General features: G+C 34.9%; 1 protein-coding gene across 2 annotated transcripts in view; it reads right to left on the bottom strand.

Annotated features, from left to right (window-relative positions):
- Sdc (Syndecan) overlaps positions 1-11661 on the bottom strand; it is a 119052-nt gene extending 107391 nt beyond the window's left edge. The window contains exons 1-2 of one of the 2 annotated variants that reach the window (XM_068291978.1): positions 11516-11661; positions 10479-10761 (exon numbers count right to left, since the gene is read on the bottom strand). In XM_068291978.1, coding sequence (XP_068148079.1) covers positions 10479-10628 — 150 coding nt within the window. In that variant the 5' untranslated portion in view covers positions 10629-10761; positions 11516-11661. The remainder of the gene's footprint in view (positions 1-10478; positions 10762-11515) is intronic. The other variant, XM_068291976.1, reaches the window with a different exon arrangement.
- Between the last annotated feature and the right edge of the window lie 425 nt (positions 11662-12086).

Genomic DNA, 12086 nt, shown 5'->3' on the forward strand with positions numbered 1-12086 from the left:
TCGTTGTTATTATTGTTGCCACACCTCACACAAACACACACATACATACCTGAAATTTGTTTTTCTTTTTTGGCAAATCGGTATAAATTTTTGATATATGTATGTATGTATGTATGTATGATGTATATATGTATGTACATATGTATGTGTATGCATAATTCATAAAACTGACTTTGTTTGTATTGCGGCAACCTCGACATTCGTTCGGTATTTTGCCTACTACACATGGTTATATGTATATAGGTAGGTAGATATATATATGTACATATATGTAAATATGTGCGCTTTAATTGATAATACTTGCAAAGCCAAAAAGGAGTCACAAATTGTATAGAGATGGTGGGGAATGTATATACAATATTTTATGTAAATATTTTTGCATTAAATTATGTGCCTATATAAAATATGCCCGCACATTGATGTACGTAAGTATTATAAATATGTTTTGCCACATTTTGTTTGGCTTTTCTCTGTCACGTAGTTACTCAATATCCGATTCTGATGACTCAGATTCAATCAGATTGCCATATGACGACGACGAGTTTTGGTGGTGGGGCTAAACGATTAAAGACAGTCAATATTTATGCATAATGGCCGAAAGCCACTCAATTGGGTTTCAATTCCAAGAATTGGAACTTGAACTTGGCTATCAACTTGAGCCTTAAGAATATGAAACTGTGTGCCTCGTATAGTGTACATATATGTCGTGTCAATAACCTAAACTGAACAAACATAAAGAATGGAATGAACAAAAAAACAGTCGACAGTAGCAACAGCTGTCACCAGGCCAAGACAAAATGAAGACACTTCCCAAAGGAAGTCTACTCTTTGCAATTTGTGGTTGCCCTAGTGACTTCCTTTCATAAATTGACTCGCTATACCAGGAACTCTACATTCATCCATGTGCCAGGGATAGTCAAAAGAACTTTACAAATAAAAGTTTAAAATGTTATCGTTTGTGTTTCATAAACAAAATCATTATATTCTGTAGTTTCTACTCGGCTGGCACTTCCATTTCAAAGACTTTTGCTTTGTCTCAAGCTAATTATAAAAAATAAAATAAAAATATCATAAACTAAACAACAAAATCTTATCACATTAAGAAATATAATTTCTTTATTTTCTGTAGTTGCGAACTTTGTGTGCTAATTTATTTCGAAAAATGATCTCATTAACATCATCACTTTTAAGTTAATCGCAAATAAGTGAGCAACCGCCCCCCAATCTGACCTCAATGTGAGATTATTCAGCAGCAAGTGGTGCGGTGGTGGGGATTATCAATACGAATGGAAGCAATTTTAATATTCTTGGGTGATTTTTTCCATATATGTATGTATACAATTTACGTATTAAGTTAATTTTTGTTTGTACTTAGGTACATATAGAGTCTATATTATAGACTCAATTCAATTTAATTAATTATATGTATATTCCCCCCGCAAAAAACAAGCAAATGAAATAACAATTTATACTGTTCTATGGTTCATACATACATATATAAAAATATGCGGAAAATTATAAACAAAATTAGAAAAAGAAAAGAATAGCTGAGAATTTCGAAAAGAAAAATTTTTTTGTGTATACAAATTCGATGGAAAATCTGTGTGTCAGAATTTGCGTTGGTGGTTTGCTTTGCTTTGCGTAGGCGCACCACAAAAGCTGTAAAAATGTGCCACAAAGCAACTAAAGGCAACTGCCAAGGCAACAAACCCAAGAAAGAAAAGATTTCAGTTGATGCACAAAGAAATTTTCAAATTAAATTTTAAGGCTGCATCAATATCGGTCAAAAAGTAGTTAACAAAAAAATTATAGAAATCAAAAAACGCCGGGTCCTTTAAAATTTTAGATAACATTACTGAAATTGACAGTTTAGTCAAAGGATAAGCCGGTCTTTTTTAAGATTGCTTTGTTTGTAAAACATAGGTTTTAAAGTAAAACAAATTAAATGTTTAATAAAAAATTGATGTATAAATTTAAATTGCTGCTGTTATCATTTAAAATGGAATCGAGGATGTTCATTTGCATCACCATTTTTCTCTTTGTTGCTATTTCGATATACTGCCATTTCCAATGAATCCGTCTGTAAATCTCTCGATTTATGCCTTGATCTATGGGTTTATTACGAAAAAGACCGGTTCATCGTTGGAGAAGTACTAACGAAATTTTGTCGATACAACCTTTTGGATGCTATAAGCAAAGTCCTTATAACCGAATTCTACAGTATTACTCGCTCTCTTAACTTTTTATAAATTGTTTGTACATTCGATAGAATAAGATTTTGTTGTAAAACTAAAAATATATAAACTTTAATTCTTCAAATGTTTATAATTGCATCTTCACATCAAAGATATAAAATCAAAGCAGATTCAAATGAGCAAAGTCACAATATCGCTGGTCCCCTAAATATCTCTCTAACCGGCAACGACTATATGCATTTGTACATATATTTCTTGATTCCCTTATAAAAATGAATGGCGTTTTTAATGTCATTTTGAGAAATCACACATTCCTTCGCACATACACATGCACAATACATTCTTTTTTTTATGTTAAATAGAAAAAGTATAAAATGTATTGAAAATCCATCAGCAACAAGAGAAAATCAAACGACAAACAACAAAATGGAATTACAAGCAAAAATTTTAAGAGTAATGACTTTGAATTACTCTGCTTCCATATAAAACTAACCACTAATAATTAATTAATTTAATTAACTTTGTCTGAGTCTCAATATCTCTTTAATATTGCGATATTTTTAAATGCAAATATTCAACACGTATACGACATGTTGTACCGCAAAAGTAAACTGAAAGTTACATACTCCGTGCATGAAGATCTATACCTCTTAAAACCTTTGCATGAAGAGTATAGAAATGCATAATTATGAAAAGCATGTAAAGTGCGTGGGTACAAGCAAAGGGGAAAGCAGGGCAAAGAGGGGATGAGAGAGAACTGCAGCTGTTGTTGCTTTTTGCGTGGGCAACACTTTTTTCCCTCTCTCCATCTGTTACTCTTTCTCTGTCTGGCTGTCTGTCTCTTTTTTTTTTGACTGGTTGGCTTACAAATTTTCCATGTTAATGATATGCAAACAAACACACACATACAGAGAGAAAACCAAAACCAAAAACCAAAAAGTCAAAGTCGGGACAGGAAATACGCGCCATATACAATAATTGGAAAAAAAAGGAAAAAGGGAAAAGAAGAGTCGTATCAGAGAGAGAACCAGAGGAAGTAAAAGAAATCAACAGAAAATTTTGCGCGCGATTTGCGTCAATGAATGAAGCAACAAAAAAAGGCGAAACAGGGTGAGCTGAGTGGGCGATTGGGGGAGCTAGTGACACACACACACACAGCTAGACACACACACACACACAAAATGCAAATGGTGGAGAATGGGGCAATTAAAAGTAGAAAAAAAAAAACACAACATGAACGAAATCGAGGAAAAAAATGAGAAAAACGTGCGGGGGAAGAGGCAACAATCCGATAGAATAAACAAAAAACGTGAAGCGGTAAACAAATCAACTGTAAATTTATCATCAAGAGAGAAATAGACAGAGAGAGAGAGAGACGCAGGCGGGCGAAAAGAAGATGAACTGAGAAACGCAGAGAAGAAAGAAGAATTGCAGTAAAAAACAAATTGTGTGAATCAGCAACAGCAACAACAACAACTACCAACAATTGTAAAACCAAAAGAGACACACCAAAAGAGAGATATCCAACCTACTCCACCAAGACAAGAGAGAAGAGCAAAGAGAAAGACAGAGAGACAGAGAAAGAGAGACAGCTGTGAAATGTGGCAACCACGCATCATTATTGACATTGCGTTACCCTTCTTTCGGTTTGCTTGCCAGAGCCCAAAGACAGGCAGACATGACAAACCAGCAGCAGCGGGGGTGAGAGACACACTCACAGAGAGAGAGAGAGATGTGAGAGGAGGAAACAGGCAGTTTAATCTGCTGCTGCTTCTTCGTCTTCTTCTTATGGTTGTTGTTGTTTGTGTTTGTGTTTGTCTGCCGGCCTATGCATGCATGTGTGTGTGTGTGGGTATCTGTGTGTGCGTTGTTTACTTCAAATGCCGCCTCAGCAGAAACAGAAACTGAAATTTCAAGCAGCAAAGCAAACGACGAAGCAAACCAAACTCAACATACGGGCCAAAAGACATCAAAATCAAAAAGAAGCGAGAAAATAAAACGAAGCAACCTCACCAAGTCTCGAGGCCGCCAAGGCGACACAGTCTGACACTAGACTACAAAAAAAAAGTTGAAACTCTTATGGCTATTTTACTTTCATATCATGGCCAAGGATTACAGAAGATATGACATTATAAACGATAACAGTGTGACGAGACAAATCAATAAAGTTCGCCAGTTATCTATCTCACTATCTAATCAAATAAATACGTCAACACTACCTTCAAAATTGGACCATTAAAAGTTATATTACAATAAAATGACACATTAACAACAAGGAAACGCAATCAAAATTGTGAACAAAAGAAATATTGTTCAAGTTTATAAATATTAACGTGAGTTACATTACAATTTTCATGACATTTACTTAATTTTTTGATTGCTAGATAAGATTAGTTCTAGTTAATTGTTAATGTTTGTTTTAATTCTTTTTCACATTTTGTTTGAGAGTGTAATTTGACTTCTCTGCTGAAGTTCGAACTCCACCACAGTCAACTCATGTTGTTGCTATCTTCTTTCTTCTTTAACTTGGCCTGCTGCTGCCTACACACACACACACACTGGCTCATTTACAGCCACACAGATATACACATGGCGACACATTTACATTTTTTTGCTCTTGTTGTTGTTGTTGTTGCGCTACGCTCTCTCACTCAATGTATCTCTTTCGATTACAACTTACAACGGCTCTTCCGCTCTCTCTTGCTCACACTCACCGCTCTCGTTGTTTTTTCTTGTTGTTCTTCTTAATGTGGTTAACCCTTATAAGTTGTTGTTGTTGTTGTTCTTGTTATTGTAATTGACTTGGCTTTTACTTGGTTTTTTGCTTTGTTTTCTTCTTTCAATGTATTTTATGGTGTGGGGTGTATATTAAGATTCTTAAAACAGTCATTAGAACTACTTGACATTTTATTAATTTGTTTATTTGCTTGATTAGTAATTTAATCGATTCGCTCACTAACCTTTATCGACCTTTTGCTGGAATTTTTTTTTTGTCTACAACTTTGTAGTAAAATTTCCGCATACAAATACAACCAAATTGCTCAGAATAAAAAGGTATCTCAAAGTCGGTGTTAAGCCTTAGATTGGCAAATTTGACAGAAAATTTTTAGCTAATTGGATCTCCCTCCCCCGCTCCACTCACACCAACTCCAACACTTACTTTTCGATTGTTGTTTTTGTTGCTTCTGCTTGGATTGATTTACTGTAATTAGCTCGTGTGGGGGGGATTTACACTTGAACTTACATACATACATAGATTAAATTGAGACGTTGACATTTTTCTTAAGAAAGAAAGAAAAAACAAAAAAACAAATTCCCCCCCTCTCCACACCCTACTCCTTGTGTGTGCGTGTGTGTGTGTGATAACATCTTGACATCTCGTCGCTGCGTCAAGGTGCAATGGAATGGCGACGACAAAGGAAGAGCAAAGTGCATGAATGCACACGCCACAATCCACAACAACAACAACAGCAACAAGAGGAGCAACTACAACAACACATACAAATACAAATGGGCAGGGCTCAACCACACGTGAATAATAATTGAAAATGGTAAAATAAAGAGGGAAAAAATGAAAATGAAAATTGAAAACCCACATGGCATAATAACATGTACAGTGTGAATAAAAGGGAAAAGGGGTAGAGTGAGTGAGGCAAAGGGGTGCTAGTGAGGTAACAGAAATACAAGTAGAAGGAAAAGTGCAACTGGAAATTCAAGTGCGAGCGCGAATGAAATGGCTATACATGTATCTACAAACATATGAAGAAAGGAAAATATTTTCATACCTGCATCCAAAACTCAGGTGATTCGATATGTGAACAAAAGACAGAAAGACTGACAGAAAAGGTGTAAATGTGTGTGTGCGTGTGCGATAGAGAAGCATCAAGTGCGAGAAACTGCGATTTGGTGATAAACAAAAAACATTGAAAAACAAATCAAAGTGTTTTTTTTTCCTAGAATTTACAACAATTAAAAAATTTACTGCACAGCTCCTACAACAAATTATCACAAAATTAATATGCTAATAACTCTAGAAATCGCGACAAACCGAAATAAACATACAGTAAGTCCAAAAAGTATTTGCACGCTTAACAGTTTTGAAACTATCAGATGTAACTTCTCGTTTACTTGTTCGTCATTATTTAAGATCCACGAGATGGCAAAATTGGAGAAACCACACAAATATAAAAGTCAAGTTTAGTATTCTTTTAAGACAAAAACTAATTACTCATTTTGGTTATAAATGGGAAATCAAAAATATTCGTGAACTAAGAGCCTTTTGTGGGCCAAAGAATTATGTAATAAGGTGTTAGCCAAAGTCAACAAAATTTGAAATGATATTTGCAAAATGGCTCTTAATAAATATTTAATTATCAAGCCGGTTCCCGATTAAGTTTCCCTTTTGCCTTTGTTTCCAACAAAATTAAGCAAATTGTCATTAAATCGTTAGTCTGAATAGTATTTTTATTTAATTTTATAATGCCAAATTTTTCTTTTTAAAGATCAGATTCTACAAAACTCCAGGGTGAAAAGATTGCCAATTATCATAAATTCATGATTAGCAATTTTTAATTTTACCTTAAAAGTTAAAAGTTAAAGTAATGGGAGTCAAACTCTCAATGCCACTAAATCGCCCTATCAATATACAAATGTATATATACGTATTAACTGATATGGATATTGATACTAAATACCTGCCTGAACATTTTTTCATCATCTGTTTCTTTCCCTCTCCATTTTTCTCTTTCCCTTTGGCCAACTCACAGCAGGAGTTTTTCTATCCCACCTAGCTGGAAAATTTCTTTCAGTCTCTTTTTGTGTCTAGCAAATGGCAAATGGTAATTCCCCGAAATCTATATAAATATAAACATGCTGGAACAGCATCTTCATCCAGCATGTAGGCGAAGCTGGAGGCGGGACAGGGTTCATCCATTGGTCGTTGTCGCCCAACAACCAACAAACACCTTACACTTAAGCCAAAGAGTCAGTTTGATGATGATGACAACCAACCAACCAAGCAGCCAGCCCATTCAGCTAACATACATACATGCCAATAATGCTAATGAAGGAGCCCTCTCTTTCTCTCTCTTTCTGCATCTCTTCACTTTCTAGCCCCCTCGCAAAAATATGCGTAAACGAGACAATGGAAGGAAGCTGGCACTTTACACACATCCCTCTCTCTCTCTCTTTCTCTCTCATTCTCATCAAATTGCTAAGCACGTTCTGAAAATGTTTTGCTGGCGACATATAGGAAGCTGAATCCCTGAGTCGTCTAAGAGATAACCACACACACAAAACTGTTCGCTTGGCCAATTTCCTTTTTCTTTTCTTTTCTTTCTTCTTCTTTTTGGCAAAAATAAAGCCCTCTTTTACTCGATTTATGTATGTACATGAACACACACATACATACATATATGAGATTGTGTTTTTGGGGCCAATAAGTCACTGGCAAAGCACACAAACAACCAAACAACCAACTAAACAAACAGAACAACAAATTCAAAATTGGCCATAGTCGAGATGCCAACTATAACCACTTTTGGCAGATGGCAGAGAGGCCGATCAGATGATGCATCGTGACCAGCAAGCAATATAAAACAGTTCTAAACATGCTGAAAGGGGTGGAGAGACAACGAAGGGGGAAGGAAATAGCCACTAGTGAGGACAGCGCAGGGTAAGTGGGTAAATGGCACTTGACAACAACCAAAATAATAACAAGCGTTTAACTTCATGTAAAAACTTGTTAACTAATTAACAAAGGAAAAGCAATAACAAAATTTATAAATCATCGAAATTTGCTTGCCTTAATTTAGTTGGCATATTTCATTCAGAAAAAGTTAAAGGATGAACGAGATGCAATATATTTGGTGACGTTTTCATACATATACAAATGTACTACATGATTGTTATTAAAGAATATCTTGTTTCAAGAAGCTTTCAATATTCACTTAAAAAGTGTCACTGTAATTGTTAAGTGTTGTAAAATGCCATTAAAGTTCAATGACTTGGAACAAGCCCATTTAAACCTGTAGGATAAGGTTTTGTCGTGCAAAATTTTACTATCCATTTTACCATCCAAAACAGACTTTCCCATCGCACCCAGCCAATGGGAAATTGTCATTCATATGGATAAACTTACAGCTAATACGTACATAAATAATGAAAGGAAAAAAACACTAACTTCAGAAGCTTCGATGCCAAATCAAAATTTCTGTTTTTATTGACCTCCATGGGCATAATAGATTCGTTTATAAGGGTTAAATCAGCTGTTAAGATATAGTGGATCGCAGTTTTTAAATCATTCTCGTATATGTAGAATGAACTTTTTCCCGAGAATTTGGAATGACCATTGAAAATTCGCCATACATGCTAAAATCCTAAAATCTATGTACCTGTATAATTGGCTCTTAAAAAGTTAAAAATTCATTTCAAGCCGAAATTCGTCCTCGAAAAAACATTTTTGAAGTGTAGTTGGAAAAAGTAATAAAAGAATCAAAAAAAGAGTTTTTATCACAATCATTTGATCAAAAGTCGAAGAATAAAGAAGATTGTAGCATGGAACAATAAACGAAATCTTTATATATTCATCTTGGGTCCCAGGAAAATGGACAAATTTTTAAGATGTGGTGTTTGCTATCTTCTTGCATTTAATTTGAAACAATTTTTTTTTTTGCTAACTGTTTTGTGTATGAATTAAGGAATTATCGGTACAATTTAATTAAGAGTATTTTATTAAATAGTTTAATTAACAATTTATCGCTATTATCTTGCCTCATCACTAAGGAGCACACACACGGACACACACACTGTCATCCTCTTTCTGACTTGGCAGTCATCAGAGTCCAGTGTGCCGTTTGCTTGTTGACGTTTGCCAATGCCATTGCCTTATTTGCCCCGGAACTGAAACTGGCCAAAAGTAGAAGAGATGATGCCGAACAAGAAGAGCGAACAAGCAGAAGAAGAAGCGGAAAAGTTGTTGCCATATTTATGCGTTCGCAATGCAGACATTTTTAATGTCTTCTCTTCAATTGCCGCCGCCGTCTGCCCACTCCTCGTCTCTCTCTCTCTCCTCCTCCTCACCCAGTGCAATATCTTTGTCATCTTGATATTTGTTGTTGGCGTCACAAAACTGGAGTGCAATGCGACTTGAAAAAGATTTCATTGTTGCAACATACAGAGATATAGGGAGAGACAGAGAAAGAGAGACACACACACTCTTACATACTAGTTGATTGATTGGCATAAATATTCATTAGATTTCCCCTAACCATTTGCAGGCTAAAGTCTATAGAAAACCACAAGCCAAAAAGGAATCAGCATCAAACGCAAATAAGCCACAAACTAACTAATTAATTTATATAACTAAATTTCATATCTCCGCCCCCCATACCAAAATATCGGTTAGTTAATTAATTTATAAACCAAATCGATAATTTAGTTTATAGAAGAAACATTTATGGTTAAAGCTGATGAGCCTTTAAACGCTTTAGCTTTATCGAAATTGAAATCCGATAAATAAACTGATCCTTAAGCGAATATTCTAGTCTAAAAGGGTAAATTTCAAACATTTATTTCAAGTAATCCATAGTAATTCCAACGATGAGCAATAAACCCCGATTTATATTGAGTATTACTAAAGTTTTATTTGCTCGATCCTTGGACTTGGATATGTGCTCAATAAGATTAGAATCTGTCTTAATAGTACATTTTGCAAAGATATTTCAACTCTACCTTCTTTAATTCCCATAGCTTTACACATTATAGTGATCCAATTTGGCTTATATTCATACTTTACTTTTTTATGATCTTAGAAAGCTCAGATACCATATTTTAACCCAATGTCTTCTAATTTAAGGGCGTGAGATTGATCGGAACAGACGGATATTGGTTTATCATGTCGATTATCTTTTACTTAACAAAATTTTATACACTTTTTAAGATCAGAAAGGATTTGTTTCAGATAAATATATTCCAATGCATTCTAATCAACAATATATTACTCATAACTCAAGCAATGAGTCTTCTGATTTTAAAATACATATGTACATATATTGACTTCCTGCTCAAACTCAAACTTCTTATGACTAATCCAAGTGAGTCAATTAAAGGGTATTCAAATAACACTAAACGCTGCTGCAAGATAAATTTTAAATTCCATGAAAATTATTTTGGGAAAAAACATTTGATTGATCACCTCACGAGAAGAAACCGAGGGAAGCCCATAGAAACATAGAGAGAGAGAGAGAGAGATAGAAAAGCGGACTATATATTGAAAAGTCTTACCTGATCAACAGCTTGGGTGGCGGCCACCAATAAACCTGCGAGCAGCATACTTAGCATCAGCAATTTACCTCCGCTGCTGCTGCTGCTGTAGATGCTGCCTCTGCCGACGTGGGCGGCGTTGCATGAACAGTTTTTCTGCTTTAATTTCATATTTGCTGCCTTTGTTGTTAATGATGAGTAAATTTTTTTTTATTTTTTGGTTATCCCGAATTTTCTATTCTTTCTTTTTCTCTTCTTTTTTCGTGGGTTGTTTATTTAAAGAGATTAAACAGACATATGCACTCTAGAAATATTAGATAAAACACACACATTTAACTTTATTAAGTAATTCCACTTGTTAGCACACATTGAAAACATTCCAAAGTGTGTGAGCGAGAGCGAAAGAGAGAGCGAGAACCCCCCAAAGAAGACTGGTTGGAGTGAGATGGTGAGAATAGTTCAATAATTAACAACAATTTCGTATAGTTTATAATGCGCGCACGGCTAAAATCAAAGTAAAAAAAAAAAAAAAACAACGGAATACGGAGTAACATAGACAGAGAGAGAGAGAGAGAGATGGGAAAAGACCATATGAGGGGGAGTAAGTAAGAATAAACAAAAAATATAGATATTGCGAGAGCAAGAGCAATAACTCTCATGTATTTTTGCTATAAATAAATCAAGTAAAAGAAAATAAAAACAACTTTACATTTAATATCTATTTACTGGAAGTAACTAAATAAATGAATTTTTCTTTTGGATTTTCTTTTTACAACTGGTTTCAAACAACCGCCCACCACTCTTCTCTTCGCTCCTCTCCTCTCTTCGCACCCTTGGTTCTTGACTCTCTTTCACACAGACACAAACACACACACACACTCCCAACACACAGGCACACACACGCGTTGGCGGCGGCTTCTTTCTGCCTCTTTTTTTCTTTCCTTCTCGCACTTGTTGTTATTATTTAGCACTATTATTATTTATGCATTATATTATGCTTAAACATTTCTTGTAACTATTTTCCAGGCACACGCGCGACCATAGACAAATTTACAGACCTCTTAGCGAGAAAATCACCCACGCTCACGTTTTCTTGTATTTTTGTATTCGAAAAACTCCGACAGCACATCCGCACATCCGCTCAATTTGAAATCAAAAACAACAACTATTTTTTTCTTTATTTTTTTCGCTGGCGTGCTGGGAAAATATCGATATAGTATCGATACATCGACATTTTCATGGACATCGAAATACTCGATATATCGCCATCACTAGTCCAACATGCAACAAAAGAGTCGAACAAAGGAGTCAAACTCCGACAAAAGAGTCGAAATTGAGTCATTTTCATTTTGACTGAAATGTTTGAGTTCGATTAAAGTGTTTGAGTTTGACTCCTTTGCTCGAGCGAAATAGCAATGGTTGGCAACTCTAACCAGTGTTATCTTTTTAGCTATATTTAGCTAAAATGCAATTGCTTTAATTCTTAAATAATTAATTAATTTTTATTTCAAAAAAAGGATGTTTTATTTGAATTTTTCCTACCTCACTCTGTTTATATTTGCGAGTTTATAGAATTAACCCGGCAAATGTTGCCAAAACTATGAAATGTAGTTTAGATATCTCATTTTA

The sequence above is a fragment of the Drosophila tropicalis genome, unplaced genomic scaffold (assembly GCF_018151085.1).
Source record: "Drosophila tropicalis isolate 14030-0801.00 unplaced genomic scaffold, ASM1815108v1 contig_593, whole genome shotgun sequence".
Lineage (NCBI taxonomy): Eukaryota > Metazoa > Arthropoda > Insecta > Diptera > Drosophilidae > Drosophila > Drosophila tropicalis.